Source organism: Rissa tridactyla, chromosome 2 (assembly GCF_028500815.1).
Source record: "Rissa tridactyla isolate bRisTri1 chromosome 2, bRisTri1.patW.cur.20221130, whole genome shotgun sequence".
Classification (NCBI taxonomy): domain Eukaryota; kingdom Metazoa; phylum Chordata; class Aves; order Charadriiformes; family Laridae; genus Rissa; species Rissa tridactyla.
In genome coordinates, this window is record NC_071467.1 from 149,810,876 (window position 1) to 149,830,253 (window position 19,378).

The 19,378-nt window shown below is 39.6% G+C and overlaps 1 protein-coding gene across 2 annotated transcripts in view; it reads left to right on the forward strand.

The window, feature by feature from the left end:
- Window positions 1-275: 275 nt before the first annotated feature.
- The window catches only part of ACBD5 (acyl-CoA binding domain containing 5), a 36,870-nt gene continuing 17,767 nt past the window's right edge, over window positions 276-19,378 (forward strand). The window contains exons 1-8 of one of the 2 annotated variants that reach the window (XM_054192710.1): window positions 276-355; window positions 571-741; window positions 1,971-2,091; window positions 3,630-3,702; window positions 7,388-7,499; window positions 7,633-7,665; window positions 18,245-18,382; window positions 19,127-19,327. In XM_054192710.1, the coding sequence (XP_054048685.1) occupies window positions 666-741; window positions 1,971-2,091; window positions 3,630-3,702; window positions 7,388-7,499; window positions 7,633-7,665; window positions 18,245-18,382; window positions 19,127-19,327 (754 nt within the window). In that variant the 5' untranslated portion in view covers window positions 276-355; window positions 571-665. Of the gene's footprint in view, window positions 356-570; window positions 742-1,970; window positions 2,092-3,629; window positions 3,703-7,387; window positions 7,500-7,632; window positions 7,666-18,244; window positions 18,383-19,126; window positions 19,328-19,378 lie in introns of those variants that run through there. The other variant, XM_054192711.1, reaches the window with a different exon arrangement.

Consider the following 19,378-nt stretch of genomic DNA (forward strand, 5'->3'; position numbering starts at 1 on the left):
CCTCAGTCTGCATCGAGACCTCCCCGGGATCTGCGGGCCCCTGCACTGTACCCGCCATCACCCGGAGCCGCCCTGGGAGGCCCCTGAGGCCAGGCCAGCCCAGGGTCTTCTCCTCGGCCTCAGCCCGGCCGCCTCCGCCCTTCGCTGCCAGGGGCTGGCGGGGGGCAGCGGCCCGCGGCGGCGGCAGGAAGGAAAGGTGCTAAGGGGGGTCGGGCGGCGGGGACAGCCGTGCGGAACCCGGACTACAGTTCCCGGCGTGCCGCTGGCGGCCGCGGGGCGGTGCCAGGGGAAGGGAAGGAAAGGGCAGGGCGCCGCGGTGGGGGACATAACATGGGCGTCTGAAGCCGGGGTGAAGGTAGGGGTGGGCTGTTGGCTGGGTTGGTGGGGTGTTGCGGGCGGTGTTTGGCCTGTGGGGCGAGGTGCTGGGCGGGTTGTGCCTGGCCCTGCCGGAGGGCGAGGGCCGGGGGACTGGGGCGGCGGCCGAGCGCGGCCGGGGCTGGGCACCCCGCCCCGCTGCCGCCGGGGGTGGCTACCTGTGGCCCGGCGCCTCTCAGCCCCTCTCCCGCGCAGTCGGCTGTAGGCGCTGAGGAAGGCTGAGCCGAGCCCGCTCCGCCGGACGTGGCCCGGCGGCCGAGCAGGAGGCGGTGAGGGGACGGGACGGGGACATGGCGGAGACCGGCTCCGTGCACGCCACCAGGTTCGAGGCGGCCGTGAAGGTGATCCAGAGCCTGCCCAAGAATGGTGAGTGCGGTCTGGGGAGGGGGCGACGGGGGAAGCCCGGCGGCCTCGGCGCGGGGCCTGGCCGGCAGCTGGGGCCCACCGGGCGGCCCGGGCCGGGGCAGTAGGGCCGCCCGCCCTCAGCCGCCCCGGTCCGGCCGCCCGTCAGCAGGCGGCGGCTGGAGAACCGCTTGGAAACCTCGGTTTTGGTGCTGCCGTCCGCTTCTCCTCGAAGACACCCCGCTTCGGGGGCTTCCGGAACTCCTCAGGCCGGTGCTGGGAGGAGGGGGCCGGTCGGCTCCTCCCGGCCGGCGGCGCCGTGCGGAGAACGGCGGGGAAGGGCCTCGGCCGCTCCGCAATCGCGGAGCCGGTGTGGCGGCTGCGGAGCTGTCATCGTGAGTTCCCTCTGCTGAAACAGTTAATGGAAAAGCAAAAAAAATCAGAACGTGTCTTTTTGATAAGAGTAATAAAACCAGAAAAGTTGGTTATTACATTAAATCTGTGTACGTAAAATTCTGGTGTAAGTAAAACTGGGTTTGTTGAGGGGCTAAGATACTGTCAACTTTTCCTAATGACGAGAATCGAACCTTAAAGTTTTTGATTTATCGGACTGCTTATGAATCTTCCCTGACAGCTGTTATGGTTTTGTAAACATTTCCTACCTCTAGGGAAGTGTGTTCCACAAGGAAGAAGAGAAAAGAAAAACAGGAGAAACAGTGAAACTGTTATTGAAAGTGTTGTCAAATACCCAAAGTAAACAAAAACGGTGCAGAAAGCTGTGTTTTGGGTTTGTTGTGTTAGTTTTATGTGGGGGGCGTTGTGTTCTTTTTTTGGGTGGGTAGCTTTGTTTAATTCTGGAGTCTGTCAATAAGTTACTGTTTGTAACAGTAAAGTGACTTGCAAGATACTTTGTTTACTAGGAGCTAAAACCATTCCTTTAAACTAGAGTGAAAGGATGCTTGCTTTGTTACTCATTATTTTTTTTTTATTTAAAATGTGGAGTCTGACCTTAGTAGTAAAGGTTATAGTCCCTTAAACTCAATCTGAAACTTGCTGTTTGTAAAGTAAATATTGTCAATGGTGCTGGTTCATGGTAGATGAAGTGAAGATATTCTCCATTGACTTTAATTGTACTGCTGTGAATCGGGCTGTAACAAACTGCAGGCTATTTTCTCACAGAAATACTAAGCTTGTAAAATACTTGTTAATATTCTCAGTCACAATTTAATTGTATTTTAAAATGCTTTCACTAGGTTCATTCCAGCCAACGAATGAAATGATGCTCAAGTTCTATAGCTTTTATAAGCAAGCAACCCAAGGACCCTGTAACATTCCACGACCTGGCTTTTGGGATCCAATTGGTAGATATAAATGGTAACTTTTAATGAGTTGTTCTATTGGCTTTGGGGTTTTTGTTGTTGTTGTTGTAGTTTTTGGGTTTTTTTTATGCTTGGAGTGGAGATGTTTAGAAGAGTGGCGCTCGGAGAAAGAGTTTATTGAGTTTATTTCTCTTTCCAAAAAAAAGAACATTCACAACGTTTGATGCTTGAATTGGTTTTCAGTTTTATGTTCCAACTTTCTATCTCAGATAATCTGTAACTTCTCAGAGTTGCAGGTGAAAACATTCCCTCGGGTTTTGCAGGTGGGCAGGTTTTTCTTGGGCAAGCACCTTCATGGTACCTCTGTAGTGTTTATCCCATGTTGTAGAACAAAATTGTAGGTGCTCTGCAGAATGAGTGATGTGGATGAGTGTCTGGGATTCTTCTGTATCAAGTTTTCATGTATGATGTGAGCCTGAAGTAAAAAAGTGCTCACAGACAGCCATTGATATAGCTTCAAGCTCTTGGGGAGAGGTCTGGTTTATGTGTTTTTCTGGTTTGTCTGCTTAGTGGCGGGGCTTCCCAATGTCTGTATTTTCCTTGTGCTGGGAAGATTTCTGATTCACCAAGTTGCTAACATCTAACAAATTGCTTTGCTTATTAGATTTCAATAATGACTTGTCCTGAAGAATAAGTATTATTGCTGTCTTTATGGTCATGGTCTTCTTATGATCTGTGAAATTATTCCTTTGACCTTCCCCCCCCATCCCCCCGGCCCCGTCCCTCTAAGTCAGGGTGAAGGGGGGGTATGTTTGCAGAGGACTAGGGCAGTAAGTTTCCACCCTCCTGGTTGGTTGTAGCTGAAATGTGAGCCACCAGCCTTGGGGTTTTGCTGTAAGTGGGACAAATACGCTGGCAAGGGGAAGGGACAGTGTCAAGTCAAGTGCAAGACTGTGTAAGGAAATGTTTTATTACACTCTGTGTTCTGACAGATTCCTTGTGTAATGCTGATAAATTTGATTGGACTTTTCTGTCTTGCAGAGTTGTAGGGGGGAGACTTTTTTAGGTCAGAAGTAGCTCCTGTGGTAACGGGGTGATGATAGAACTATTTCCCTACTAGACTGATGTGTCTTTCCCCAGTTGCTAAACTCAAAAATGACAGATTTTTCTTGTAGCCTGTTCTAACTTGCTGACAACTGTTTGTAAGTGCTGTCTGAAGTGTCTGTGCCTGCTCTTTTTCTGCAGCAGAGGGTCATTAAAAAATCAGTCTAATCAAAAGGGAAATGTGTGTGTCTCATATCCGGGCTTGTTAACAACTTACCAGGTACAAGATCATAGCTGGTCAGTGAGGAACTCTTCAGTCCCTGGGCTATTCAGTTTGTTGCTTCTTTGTTGATGTTCCACTATGTGATTATCCTAGCAAATTATATATTTGGACTTCAAAAAAAAAAAAAAAAAAAAGGTTGTGAATTGTTGTTGCACTTTATTTGTATCAGAGAAACGTTGGGCATTACATAACTAACCTACTTAATGCCAGGCTGAAAAAAATCAAGTAGGCCTTGAAGATACTGAAAATATATGTGACTTTCCTAGGGATGCTTGGAGTGCCTTGGGAGACATGTCCAAAGAAGAAGCCATGATAGCCTATGTTGAAGAAATGAAAAAGGTAAGTTTACTCATGAGAGGAGGGCATCTTCTAGAATAAATGTTCCAGAAATAAATTAAGGAACATGAGGAGGTTCTTGCTGACTACTACTGCTAAAGCTACAAAGGAGTTATTCCATATGTGAACTGTTAGATTTCAGTACTATGCCATTTGGCCTGTGGGGAGAAGAAAATTTTGTAGTTCCTTCCAAAGCTATAGAATTTGAGTTGTTTTCGGAGAAACATGAGAGCTCTGGTTGATATGAAGTTTAAATGACAGAGCTAAAGAGAGTGAAGTATTGAAATCATGTAAAGGGGGCAATGGGGAAAACACTGGAATTTAAAGTACAACCAAAGAAAACCTGGTTTACTGCAAACTGCCTCAGTTCTCAGAGTTCAGAGAGGTAAGTGACCCTAATCTTGGAAAGGGGAAAATAACCCTCCAGAAGGACTTCAGGAGGAAGAGTCTCACTTTTATGATGGGAGACATGAGTATAATCAAATATGTAAGTTTAATCATCTTTGATTTTTCAAGAAGAACTCAGCAACCTGAATTTTCTGTATTTGTCATTAAAATATTCCCTGTATATTATAGTTGCAGTCAAACAGTTAGAATTGAGTCATTTGATCTGTCTTTTTTGGAATAGATGTGGAACTTGGAAACAGTCATAGTTACTATATTGAGCAGGAATTGGAGCATTAACTAAAGTAAACATTCATAATTGAAGTTTCTAGTCTCTTATTAACTAACCCTTTTCACTGCGGTCTTTTCACTGAAGCTCTTCTAGGTGGTCTTTCCAGTTAAAAGATTATTTACTGTCAATCTGGATAAAAGTATAATTGTAATCTATTACTATTATGAGGTTAGCATCAAGGAAAGAAAATATAAGTTGTACTCCAAATACACTTGCTTTTTTCCTAGGCCACTATCTTGACATTGAACTCTTAATAAGTTTAATGATTGATACAACAAAAACTCTTACTAGGCAAGGAGCTGGAGTCTGACTACTGTTCTTTTTCCTATCTGCAATTTTGGTAATTTAGTTACTGTTGGTATTACTGTAGCTGCTTTAAAATGAAAAAAAACTAACTCCAAAAGCCACAGGAGGCCAAATATTCATTTGGTGGAAAAAAATCACACTGAATTTTAAAATTCCTTTTCCATGCATACCCTGAGATTTAGTGCTTCATTTAAAATCTTGAGTTCAAAATGTGTTAATATTTCAGTAGTACCTTATTTATTTTTTTTCAGTGCAGTAATTGGATTGGTTAGGATACTAAAACTACGTGAAACTGCAATGTTTGTTCTAAAAAAATTCTAGTAAGTCTCCTGTGAGGAAGTCTAATTACTTGACCCTAATGAAGCACAAATATTCTGCCTCTGTACAGATTACATGTAGGGATTGGAGAGCAAATGACTTCTTTCCTTGCTCAGCTTTGAAACTGGGGAATCTGTTTACCCTGCTTTGGTGCTGTTTCAGCTCTCACATTTGAAATATTAGCTTCAGCTTTTCCAACCCAATTGATTCTGCTTGAAATGTCAATTGGAAGTGCATTTCAAATGGATTCACCGGGTTGTTCTATCAGCACATACTGCACTAATCCTTGTGGTGTTCCTGTGGGCATTCCGCTGTTGCTGCATGGGTATCCATGTCTAGGGGGGCAAAAACCCCACTTGATTACTGATATCACAGGACTGTGTTTATGGGTGTATAAGACTGTCATATCCTCCCCCCGCCTCGAGGGTGTGTCCCTAGCATTTGCATATAGTGTTTGGGCTACACATGCATCAAATGACCCTGTCACAGGATACTTTTACTGTAAACTCATTTGGTATTTTTTTTTTCCTCTTTGTGTGGTAGCCTTGAAACTCGCAGCTGTTGAGGAATGTGTCTGGATAAGGTTTTGAGGTGCTGGTGGGAGATGACCAAATTTGTTCTAGTCTTAGCTAAGATGAATCTGAGCTCAGGTGCCTTTTGTTTAAGGTTAATTTAACTTCCAAGTAGGCTTTCTGAATTTTTATGTTGCAATACTGTATAGACTAATTTACTTGCACTTCAGATTTATTGTTTTGTTATACATTAGGAATGAGTCATACCTTAGCATAAAGAGGTGTTAACACTACATGGTGTTTCTAATTTAAAACAAGAGTGTTCATATATTAATTGTCTGATATCCAGAGAAAACAGTAATTCAGGATACATAATATTTTGCACTTTCAAATTTTAAGGCTGCAATTTATGTCTAGTGGCTGTATAAGTAAGCATTTGATTTTGTTTGTGGAAGTATTTGCTCTTTTCTTGCTCAACTAAAAGCCAGCAGTTACAAAACTCTGACAGAAGCTGCGGTAAGATTCTAAGAATTGCTTCAAGTTGCAGAGAGTATATTGAGGTCTGTTTAGAACAGATGAAGAGCAGTTATGTGCAGACATAATACAAATGGACGTATGAAACAGTTTACAGTGCAGACTATAGAAGTAAATATATATCAAATACAAGTGTTATTCTAGAATAGGTTTCTTGTTTCTCTCAATGCTATTGAAGTTAAACAAAAGTGGAAGAAAAAAAAAAATGACACAACCGTCCTGTCTCTGATTCATTTACTGCTCTGTATCTGAGCACTGAGTATTTCTCTCTAACGAATATGAAATGAATTATAACCACTGAATAGATCAGAGAAGCGGCAATGAAACTGCAGTTTGATAGGATTGTTGTCTTTTGGTATCCTTGATTGGTTTGCAGGTGTTGACTTGTTACCTGCTAGCCTGCCTGGAGCTCCTGCTTTGTGAAGTAACGCTATAGCTTTTGCTTCTACTACTTAGTGATGTGCTTGGGGCTTTTGAGCAGCGTGTTCTGTGGCAACTTGTACCTCCATCTGTTGCTTTCTTGGTGCTCTTCTGGAGGCAGAGGTGTACTGTAGCTAATGGTTTGCTTCTACCTGAGTCTTTTCCTATAGCTATTACCTCCTTTAAAAAATAAATAAGTAGAAGATGAAAGAAGAACAAAGCTATTGGCAAAAAACTTGGTTGAAAGGACTTAAACTAGAATGGGACAATAATATATCTTATGCTTTTAAAATAATATTCAATTATTGAATCTCTTCTGTTCAATCTATTTTGAATTTAAGATTTTTGCACTCCTATCAGATGATCAAAGGTATTGTTTTTGTAACTTAAAATTAAGACATTTTCATAAATGGAAGAGCTTTAAATGACTTCAGGACCATAATATGGTTCTAGTTTGCTCTGCTAAGTATGTCCTTGCCCTGTCCCAGTTCTGCTGTATTCTGTCCATTTTGTTGTTTGGGTTTAGATGGATACAGCAGGGCACTTCTGATCTGCCCCTTACGTTCCATTAAGGATGGCAGGGTTTGACAAATACACAGAATCCTCTAAGAAAAAAAGTCTTTCGGTTTCACTTTCTCTGTGGACAGACTTGTCTATAAAATAAATTGTATCAGATAACAGCAGCCCGTTGAACTTTGAGTTGGTTTAGTTTGAAATTGCTGAAATAATGGATTTCAAGTTCTATTAATACTGTGCTGAGGCAGTCCTTTGCTGATGGTAAATGCATTAGCTTTAAAAATCAGAAGTGACTTAGTGAAATGTTACTGAGTTTACAATGACCAGCAATTTCTAAAATAATTTGAAATGAATGAATCATTGAAATGCTGTTTCATAAGATGCTTCATATTTTGGACTTGTGCAGATTCTTGAGAGTATGCCAATGACGGACAAAGTTGAAGAATTACTACAAGTTATAGGCCCGTTCTATGAAATAGTAGAAGATAAAAAGAACAGAGGATCTGACCTAACCTCAGGTTCGGACAAATAACTTCCTTTATAATACTAATAACCACAACTCTAGATTTTTTTGGTGGCTTGTCTTCTGTAAATGATTTTTTTAAAGCTAAATATTGCATCTCTCTGTTCATTCTCCTTACCGTATGGCAGTTCGAGTGGAGAAAGTCTCTAAGTATTTGGAAGGTAGGAATAATAAATCATGTGTAAGTCCATCTTTTCCATTGTTTTGGTGCTGTAGTAACTTCCACTTCTGGGCTTGCCACCTCATTAGGCTGGATTTTGGTTTGTTTTCTTTTTTCTTTTGAGGTAAAAAACAAAGTTAGACCTGGGAAGTTGCATGTTTAGTCTTGTCTACAGGCTTTTTGAGCTGCTTAAGGAAGCCTTTACCTGAAAAAAGGAGAGTATTTAAAACAAACAACTCCCCCAACCAAATCTAGTTTCTGCCTTTCCATTAATAAAAGGAACAACTATTTGAAATGGGTACTTCTACATCCTGGTGTAGCTGTGGGTTATCAAACTGCATGCAGAGCTGGTAATCCATCTCTCACCTGATCTAAAAATAAAATCCACAATCAAAATCCATGCTTTTCTAAATTGTGATTTCTCTAATACATACAGAAGCTAAGATGGGTTTGAAGTGAAAGTGAAATTTGAAAGTGAAACTTTCAAATTAAGTTTTCTGAGGTTCAAGTTCATCAAGGGAATATCTATTTAAACATTTTAAACCTCTGGCAAGTGGCAAACCTAGTGGTGTCATAGCTGCATAAAAATCAGTGTGGTGATTTCTATTGAGCAATACCATTGTGAGAATGTTTTGATAATAACAGTTGTTATTTTACAGGTAATGTGTTCATAAGGTTGTAATATAAGGCTTACAGTTGTTTAAATCTGGCTTAAAATTACAGTTAAGTTTTGCCCTGTTGCACTTCAAATTTTGAAATAACTTTTAAAAAAAAGCAAACCATTGCACAAATTAGTTGGTTTAATATGTTCAAGAAGTAGGAGTCAGCTTGTTAAGTTGCCTTTTGTGTGTGGCTTTTTTCCCCCCCACCTTAAAGGAACATAGTTTTGGTATCAAGTCTCAGAGAAACAGAAATAGTTTTTCATTGTTTTTGAGGAAAGATAATGGTAGAAGTTTTTAAATGTCCATTTTGAAAGCTGTAAGACTTTTTTCTCAACTAAAACAGTGTATGCTTCGTATCGCATTTAATGAGCTTGCCTGACAGCTGGATTGAAGGGCAAGATTGTAAGAGTATCAGTAGATTCAGGTCAGTGATCTATGTAATAAGGATTTACTTGGACTTGGTGTCTATGGCATAGTGCCAAAAGCCACTTCTTAAAAAAAGTTACTTATCTAGGCAAACGGAGAATCATGGAAGTTAAACTATACCTGTTTCAATAACAAATTTAGCATACTTGTTTTTTAAAGAGGCAGCTTAAATATAAGGTAATGTGAATAAAACAGATTTCAGCTTTATGTTGTTCTGTCAGTGTTGCAATAAATCTGGTGACATGTTATCACTCATATGGCTTAAAGCTGCAACATCTAATTATGCCACAGTGGATTAAGGCAGCATTTTCACAAAGTCGTATGTCATAATTTTACCATTGCATTTAAGACTTCGAAACCCTTTCCTCAGTGCTCTTACCACTTCTCCAATTAAAAGTGAAGCTGGAAATAATTATTATTGTTTATAGTATAGGTCTCAAAATATTTCATAGAAGTATGGAAGCATGAGTACCTTCAATCTTCTAGATACACACTAAAGAATAGAACCAATCTGCCCAAGTCTGTGAGATACTGTAGACACTGGTGACAATGTGGTTAAAAATTTACATGTGTTTATGTTTTGTGGTAGTTCCTCCAGTCCTGTTTCTTCCCCTGCCTCCAAGCCCCTACTCTTTGTAGCTTCTGTTATAAAATATTTTTTTTTTTTGGTCATGGGCAGGCAATTGGTACATTCTGGTTACTGGAACCCTTCTCTTGAGTCTCTTACTGTACTCCCCATGTCTTTTGGCCCATTCTGTTTTGAATTCACCTTCCATTCTTCCATCAGATTTTAATCTGTATGAAGATAATTATCTAATTGTGTAAGAATTGCATGCCAGTTCCCCGAAATCAGCAGTATTTTTGAATTAGTTGAAGAGATTGTCTGGAAGATTAGTGTATATCAGCTATGGCTGATGTATTGTCTCTAGCAGATTGGCCTCAACAGAAAAGTGTAGCCTTTTAAAATTGAATTTCTACTCCTTGTGGTTTCCTTGAAAACGTTAAATACAAACAACTAAAATACTGTCGTCTTGAATCAATAGAGTTTGTGTCTCTCCTTAATAAAGAACACTGAAGCCTGAGAAGCCAGCATTAAAATTACTTGTAACATCTACTAGACAACTAGGACAAACTTGCCGGATCCATGGGTTACAAATGGTGGTGGTGAAGAAAGGGAAACAGAAAATTCTCTCCAACAGTCTGAGCGAATCTGAGGCGTATTTCAAAAGCGTGTAACCTGGGTAGTGTTTTGAAAGCTCATCCTGCAGCTGTGTGAGATGCTTTGATTCTCTGGAAAGTTCAGTCAGTAGTCTCTTTCTGACAGGTATGAAGTACTTCCTTATAGAGAAAATTATTGACAAATTATTTTCAGGTACATAAAATACTAGACATCAAAGAAGAAAGTGGGCTCTTAGCTGTCATAGCACTGCAGAACAGAATAGATAACTGTTCCAGTGTTACAGAAGGACCCTTTTGTTTGCATCTACTGGAAGAGTAGAGGGAGGACTGTTGGGTAGAGGTAGGGGGATGCTTTACAAGAACAACCTTTTAACTTTTTGCACTTGCTGATAAACGTACAAGAAATCTGATGTCCAAGTTAACGCTAAAAAAACCAAAGAAGCTTCAAAATATCATTGCTCAGTGAATTTGACATTTTCAGAACGGGCATTCAAGACTTCTTGTTGTGCTATACCTGAAGAAGCCAAAGGTGGGCTAGAATTGGCACCCTACTGATCTGATACTGGGTGAACTCATCCTTCTGAATGGTTCCTTGGGAACGTTTGTGGATGTTGTCTTTTTTCTTAATGTGAGTAAATCCAAAGAGTGGCAGGAAATCCTTACCTGACAGGCCCACGCTAAGTTATCTCAACAACTAAGCAAAGTATCTGGAGATCGTTCACAAGTTCTTCAGTAGAATTTTCCTGTGTATTCTTTCTGCTTTGTGACAAGGCATTTAATATGTTTTAAAATCCTACTAAATAAAGATGACCCTTTGCCTTTATGCTGAGTGGTAGTACTCTTTAAAAGCCTTTGTGAAGGCTAAATGTTGCCTCCAGTAATGACAAGCGAGGCATTGCAGAGGCTGTGGAAAATTTCATCCTTGTAATACTCTTAAACTTTGTCATCCTAATGAGTGTTTCTCTCCTGAAAACTTTGCTCCCAGCTCTATTGCAATTGCACCAGATAAAGCCCTGTCGAATCAAGGTGACTCATATTGCTGTGTATGCTGGCTTTGGGCAGCGCTGATTGCAGCGCAGTGTGTCTGCTCTAGAAGCCCACACAGGGCACTGCTTTAGTAGCAACTTGTGTGAATGGCAGAAGTTGGCCTGGCTCACAGGCAGATACAGCTATTTAACAGTGTCTTTCTGCATCAGATATGGGAGCTAGGCTTAAAAGACAATATTCACTGAGGTCTATGTGCTATTAGAACAAGTGAATACGTGTAAACACTTCTATTTCAAAGGCAGTAGTTAGTACAGGACATAGGTAAACTTGGAATGGATTGCACTTAAAAAAAAAAAGTGAGTCTGTTTTTAATTATTACTTTCCAGGTAGAAACATTTATTCTTGCTCTTAAAATGCAGTATATTTTCCAACTGTGCTTCTGTAGATTGCATATTATTAGTTTCTCTTTTCTAATAGTTTTATTTTCTCAAAGAACTGATGTTATTTTCAACATCTTTGCTTTGCAATGGAGCATTTGGTGGCGCGCTCTTTCTGCTTGTGTGTGGGGCTCTTTTGTGAAATACCCTCTGTTTGCTTGATAAGCTCACTTTTTTATTTTGGTTTGACTTCAAATATACTTGCTAAAATGCTTTCCTTCCTTCTCCTTCCTCTTCCTCGCTATGATTTTTTTTTTTTAAGGAATTCAATGGCTGTGCATTTTCTTGATGCTTTGTAAGAACAGGGAAAAGGGATAAAATCTCTATTACTCTTAAATTGCTGTGCTTTAGTAGGATATGTTAAATGGGTGGCAGAACCACAGCTAGGAGGTTCGTTGAGGCAGAGCACACGGGGGGCAGAGGAGCTGGTGGGTAGGTGAGAGATGTGTTTAAAATTCCGTCCTTTAAACTTTTTCTCCACTTCTAGTTTCCAATGATAAACTAACAGCCATAATCAAGGTTACAGATTATATTCAGGGAGGCTAGTGTGAAACTTACTGTACAAATATTTTTGTTAATATCTCAGTAGTTTAATAGTTTACCTTCAGAAGCATCTAGAACATTCTCTGCAGCATTTGCTGCAGGATGGGATTATTATGGGATTAAGGGCTGGGCCAGCAAGTGCCAAAGTCAGTGGAGAGTCTCAATGAGATGTGTATCAGTGTCTCAACAAGCTGTGGTTTGTTCTATTGCAATACATACCTGCTTCAGGCTTTCCAGTTCAAATCTGAGCCTACTTTGTGATTTGACTTCAAACAGATGTTTTTATGCCAGTGCTGTCTAGCAATGTTGGAAATTAGGGCAGAGCATCAGGATAGCTCAAGCCTGAGGATATCAACAGCTCCTCTCATACAGAGTAGTAGAGAATATATCTCCACTGGGTAAGCAGTAGAGTATCCAAATGTGAAAATAAAAAAAATAAATAAAAATTATATCTTTCAAAGTGGAGGAAGCTAAGAGAAGCTTTCTTCCATAAAAAAAAAAGCCTGTCTGTATTCTGCTTCATGGTGAATTGAGTCAACAGAAAGAGAGTTTGTGCATAATTGGTCGTTGCACCTGGATTTTTTTCTTCCAGCCAGTCAACAGTTCCCTGCAAAAGGGAAAATAAGTTGTCAAAAGCTCTTCATGTTTTGAGAATCTAGCAGGTGTACCCACTTGCTATAAAATGTTGGTGTCTTACATTTTAGAGGTCTCACTTGTAGTTAAGATCTTGTGATGAGAGAACTGAAATCCAGATTTCTCACAGCTCTCTTCTACAAAGTAGTAGTAGACAGTGATATGGGAGACTGGGGAAGAACAAATGTAGGTAGCTGTATCTTGATTGCTCTCAGAAAATCAGTAGGCATGGGCTGGTGTTTCATGCATAACTTTGTTGTAGCAAAAATAATTACTTTAGTCATAGACTCTAAGATGTATGGAAAAGCCATCTGTGTTATCTGTGAGGCTGTGTTTAATATGGGCATTGTAAAAGGCTGTTCAACTGGTAGGCTTGGAGTAGGTGGCAGGAGAATATAATCTTAATGTTATTTCCTGTTTGTTTGTTTGTTGGGTTTTTTTCTTGTAGAGGGCAAAACAATTTTTTGATTTAGGCTACAATATTATAGACCAGAGTTTCTGGACCATAGGTGACTCAGCAATATGGTTTTCTGTTGCTTTCAAGCATAATTAATTTTCTTCATGGGGTTCTGGGTTTACTAAGTTCATGTTTTGCATTTTCTGGGACAAAACTCAAGACTCTAATGCTCCTCTCTACTTGCCATGCAAAGTAAAAGTTCTAAATGTTGACTATCTGTTCCACACAGAAGAGACCTTAGCAAGCCCTGCTCATTCTCCCAGAGGGAAGTAGTACCAGACATGGGGACATCCTGGATCCTGGAATGATCTTACTGTTCTTGCAAGTTACTATAAATATCTAAGAAGCAGTTATTCTTCGTGTTCATTCTCACATGTGATGGTTGGCTAAGGTGTTGCCAGGAAGTTGGTAAAGCCTGGATTCATTGGTCTCACTGCACATGCACCATGTAACTGAGCAGCATGTGCTTGGTGGCCCTGTACTCTGGATGTCCAGTGTCCTTCGTGGAATTACCTGCCAGTGCTGAGGATGCCCATGAGGCAGCTGCTGTTCTCCCTGAGCTGCCCTCTGTCTGGACATCCCAGGCAGGTTGCCTCTACTGGCAGAAGGCTCAGGCGTGACAGGGAAGAGGGAAATGTATCTAAGTCAACCCAAAAACTTGGTAACTTTTATTTATATGGAAAATATTCTGAAAATTCAAGGGAACAGGTGCTGATGATATGGATGGAGATGAGAAACTCCATAGATATTAAAGAGAAAAGTGTGAAGGTCCAGGATGACTAGTCAGTAATCCTAAATACCGTACTTGCAAGTTAATATAAATATCTGAGAAGTTGCTATTGTTTGTGTTTGTTCTTATCCATAAACTATTGTTTTGATGTTTATAAATAGTAAATAAAGACATGAATATTGTTGATTAAATTGTATGAAATACAGTGGCATCCCTTTGAGTGTAACACAAAGAGCATAAAGCACATAAACAGGGAGGAATGCTGACAAAACAAGGCTTTAGTCTTTTGGAGTATATTAAAAGAAAAATAAAAAGGAGGGGAGGCTTCTTTTCCTGTTATAGTAAAGTTTAGGAAGACAAAACAACAAAAAAAGAAAACTGTATAGAGGAAGATCTGGCTGCCATGATCTGTGTGCTCAGGGAATGCATTTTTCAGAGAACTTACACTTAATGCACTTAAAATTAAAAGTGATAAAACAGTGGTAGTTAAACTAAGGAATTTTATATTTTGTCTCTATTTTTGACAGACCCTTCTAAAATCTCTTTTTGTTTGTGATGGCAGCTCATTTGAGTATTGTAGAACAGATGTTACAGAGCAGGCTGGGCCCCTGGAAATTTTCTTTGTAGTGTGCTATATTAAAAAGAATGGAAGGAAATGAGGGTTATAGAAATCTTGCTCTTCTAGCTGAAGAGCTTATTGGTCCCAGATGCTTGCATGTACCCCTCCCTCTCGCTGCAATCAATCCTTGCAGTATTTGGATACATCAGTTTCAAAAAGGAGGTGGAGATTTGTGTAACTGAGTGTATTGGATATGCAGAATGTGGTTGCATAAACTTGGAATTGAAGCAGGGAGCCTGCTTGGATCCGTAACAAAAATGAAACATCAGGTTGTGATGGCAAGAAAAGAATTCTGTTACCTAATTATCAAAACAATTTTGTACAGCATATAGGTGTCTCTGAGACTTAACATAAAAATTTTGACAAAGTTTGAGCTTACTTAAATGTAGGAGTTCAAAGAGATCCCTATATAAGGTGTAGGTCATGGAAATAATCTTTTAGTGGCTAAGATTTTGCTGCTCTGGAGCAGATAGTAAAGTTATGGTATTTTACAAAAGCACATAACTTTTATTAAATGACGAGGGCCTACACAGCTAGTTAAATGGTTTTTGATGCTTTACCTGCTGTCGTCGACTGTCTCCTGATCACTGGTATTTGCAAAGGGTGAAAGTGGCTGTAGGACTTGTGTGAGGATACTGCGTTTTTCTGAGCCAACCATCCATACAGCTCCAGCAGTGCATGTTAATTTTGTGTAAGAATTGTGTGCCTGTTCAGAAAACCAAAAATACAAGGTATTTGGGAAAAACATGCTAGGCTAAGTTTTCTTTGTAAAATGACTCTTGAGTTGGGGCAGATTCACAGAGGCATTTAAGTTCCTAACTCCCACCTGAGTAACAAAAATCCTTGAAATATGTGCGGAGTTAGAAATCAAATACATATTTTTTGAGAAACTTGGCCCGTTATACAGGTTATTGAGAAGAATTTTAGTGCTGCCTTTAAAGACATATACTTAGAATTGCTCTTAGAAAATCTCTTAATAGAGCTGACCCAAGAAAACAAACATCAAGTGAAAGCTTGTAGAGAGCTGCGTGTCTGTTCTTCGCATCCTTTCCATCTTTCTGTTTTCTCTTGTTAATCCTTCTTCCCTCTGTTTGCATGTTGTTACTGCTAAACAGCTCTTATTATATAGCATTAATAAAAAAAAAAACAATCCAGGCTTTTACAGAATATAACTCCTTGTATGGCTATGGAGCAGTACAGCTTTGATTTAGAAAACTCTGTCACAAATCTCACACTTTGGTATTGTAGGCAGGGAGATGAAAATCATAACCCAAGAGGGATTCTATAGCGTCTAAACCAGAGCAACAGAAAAAGCTGCTAACATTTTGCCTGCAGGTGAAGTGGGTAAACAGAAAGAATAAAGGGGTGGGTGGCTGGGTGGGATTAAAACAAAGCAAATAAGGTTTTAAAAGCTTGCTTGGCTTGTTTCATTCGTATTAGAAGATACATTTCCCAGGGAGCAGCCATTAACCTACCAACAGGGACCGTACAAGTCACTACTAGTTGGCTCTTTAACCCTATCACCCCCAGTATTAGTCATTGCTGGTTTCTAGCAGATACTCAGAGCAACAAGGAGGATGGCAGCAAACTGTTTTTACCATGTAGTAAAAGCAATTGGGGATGGGCCTGAGGAGGATAGCAGTGTAAGGGTTCTGAGGAAAGGTACACCATTAAACGTGGTATTTCAAGTGGCCAAAACTCTGTACAGTGTTCTGTTCTTCAGAGCCTGCATCAAAGCGACACTTCTTCATGGTCTTTAGGAGCACTGTTCCTAAGAATGACTTTGTGGAAGAAATACAATCCTGATGGATTTCAGTTTTTCAGGTGTCCCATGGCATGATACCATAAATCTGTTACTGTTGATACTTCCTCTCAGTTCCACCTCTTTGTTTAAATATATAGAATTAATGCTCTCCTTACTGAAATTAAGCAGAGAGAGAACATGCTTGAATGTTCAAAGACCTTCCCTTCAAAAGGAAAAAAAATTAAATCTTAAGAAAAAAGCTTATGATATAGCTGGGGCTTTTTACAATATCCTTGGTAGGGTGAGGAGGTTTACAGTTTTAATTTGCCTTCCTTCACAGCTAAGTGTTCCTCCTAGTCTTGTCTTTCCTGTTTACTCCCACGACTGGGTAGGACACATGGATGATTGTGCCCCCACTCCCTTTTTGTTCCAAAGGGAAGGGTGATGTGTGCCTTACCATGCCAAGGGAGCTGTGTCTGTGCTTAATGCTCATGCTGTGAGGACTGAACTGCTACCTTGTCCTCCTCACACTGCTGCTTCTCAGAAAAACACCTCAAGAATTGGGTTTCACAGTAAAAGAAACATGCTTATGAGAAATAAACTAAGAATATGGTGGGATTTTTCTTTTGTGAAACAATTTTCCTTGCAAATAAGGAGCGTTATTCAGTGAGGAGGAAATGAGCATGTGATTGCTTATATTCTTGTAGTCTACAAGAAAGACAATAGCTTATCCAGTTGTCTTTTACAATAAAGAAGCATTTTTTAAAATACTCAGATGAAATTTGGATTAAATCAATCCAAAACAGTGATGCAGGGTGCCCACAGAAATGTGACCTTGCAGTAAAACTAAGGTGAACAGGATATTTAACATATTCAATATTTCTATATGATAAGTTAAGTTATTTTGCCTTTTTTTTTTCCTAAAAAAGCACTATGGATAAGCTTTGAAACTAGAGGAATGTGGGAAGGCTCTTCATTGCAAGATTAAAGCAGAAAGCCCTTAGCTCTAAATTACCATGCAGGAAAGAAAGTAGCGGAGCTGGTTTGTCAACTGCAGTATAATTGGATATTATTTTGCTGTTTAATGTTAAGCCTAAATGTAAGAATTAATCTTTCAAGATTCTGACAAGGGAACGTAGAAATTATGCAAATGGAATGCTGTGGTGACAATTAAAACAGTCAGAATGCAGCCTTGGAGTCAATATGTAAACTGTGCTGGTGTCTCTCAGAAACTGTCCCCTCTTTGTACCTTAATCACTCTGTCCTAACATAGTAGGCTTAAATGATCATCAGGATGTATTTAATCATATATTTTTTACAGGACGTGGTAGAATTGTCCCTTAAATCCTCAATATTTTTTTAAGAATCTCTGTCTTGTAATTTTTTGTACAGTCAGAGTAAATTGTTTGTGATCCTTGGAGTGATCAAAGATGTGGAAAACAAGGATTTAGCAGTTACTTTGACTATTTCAAGATTTTTTTTTTTTAATATTTATATAATTAGACATGCAAAGAAATGCTTGGTGTATTTATTTTATCATTCTTTTCACTGAAATCAGAGAATTTATATCCGTATTCCCTTTGCTAGATAAAGATCTATGTAAACTTGAGTCTTCTTACCACATTTTGCATCTGCTTAAATTGCTGCAGCAGAAGATACGTGGTATATTGTATTTATCTTCTTCAGAATCCTGTTCCTCACATAATTGAATAGAATGTTTCAAAATTTGACTTTGAATGGAGAGCAGTTTTGAAGCATTTCAGCCCAAAACGGAACGTCTATAAAAATGCTGGCTTCTGGGTTTAAAAGAACATGTCCACATCAGTCCAAGATAAAAAGTTACTGAAGCTATAACATAAATATGGGTAATAGCCTTGGTCTGACACTCGGTGGTGAAAGTGGCCTGCTGTGGCTTTCCAGTAGGCTTTCTCGGAATCATTGAGAATCTCTTCACCAGTAGCCAGGCACTCTGTGGTGAGCCACAAGAGAGAAACATTAAACCAATTAAGGAAGAGCTTACAGAAAGAAAGCTGGCATTATTTGGTACATCTAATATGGAAATACTTTCCTAGAACAACTATGCCTAAGAGTTGGGGGGGGGGGGGGTTGTATGTTTGTTTCTTTTAAAATACATCTTTTTTTCCTTTTTGGATTTTTTCTTAGACCTTAGTAATGTCATGAATTCCACTCCAAATATAAAGGCTGTGAATGGAAAAGCTGAAAGTAGTGATAGTGGAGCAGAATCGGAAGAAGAAGGGCTTCGTGAAGAGGAGGAAAAAGAACTGCAGCTAAATGGAAAGGGTATGTTTTCTGCGCTTGGACAATTGTCTCTTCCAAAGTTATTCTTAACCACCTAAGTGCCAGAAAATCCCAAAGGATCGTGAATGCCGTACTTCTTCAGGAAAATTAGATGCAACTACATGTGGATGCGTGTGTTAAAAACAGCAGTTTCTCAACCTGGTTTACAAGATTTAGAACTAGTACAAATTTGTGAGCTATGCCATATAATTTTTGACTTAGCTAGAAAGTTCTGTACCCTGTATTGTTTTGGTTTTTTTGTTGCCAGTGCTGTTTGTAAAAGCTGTGAATGGCTACATGTAACAGTAGAATTGAAAATTACTTTTTTCTCTTCAGAGAAAATTAAACAGAACTTTCAGTGAGATTCATTTAGGGGGTCTATAAAGAGTTTTGAGAAATACCAGCATCAAGTGAAAACCAAATGAAATTACGTATTTAGAATTTTATACAGGTTTTTTCCTCTAAGGACATTAGGATAATTATTTAACTTATCAGAGAGACCTACATTGGATTTGCTTACTTATGTTTTAAATATCATCTGCTCTTTATGCAAATTACATTTTATATTTACAATTTTTACAAGAACAGAACAATCCCTGCGAATGTGAATCTAGGAGCATTTATATATTTTGTTCTGCAGATACATTATGCATATAGTCTATTAGAAAGTTAGCTACTTGAAGAAATATGTTTTGAGCTATTAGGTGCTTAGTTTTCTATTTGCAAAGTTTTCTTGTTCTTTTACAGACTATAAGAATGTGAAACCAGAATCAGCAGCTGCTAAGGATTTGGAAGGTATTGTTACTAATGGCAGTTACACGGAGAGCTTTATCCCAGATATGCAGAATGGCATCCAGACCAAATCTGCCCTGAATGGCTTGAACCCAGAGGAAGAAATAAAGAAAACAGAGCCAAGCATAGAAATAGCTAATAACGATGCTCACCAAGGTATTGTCCTTGCAAGACCATGTTTTCATTTGCACATGTTTTTCATGGAAA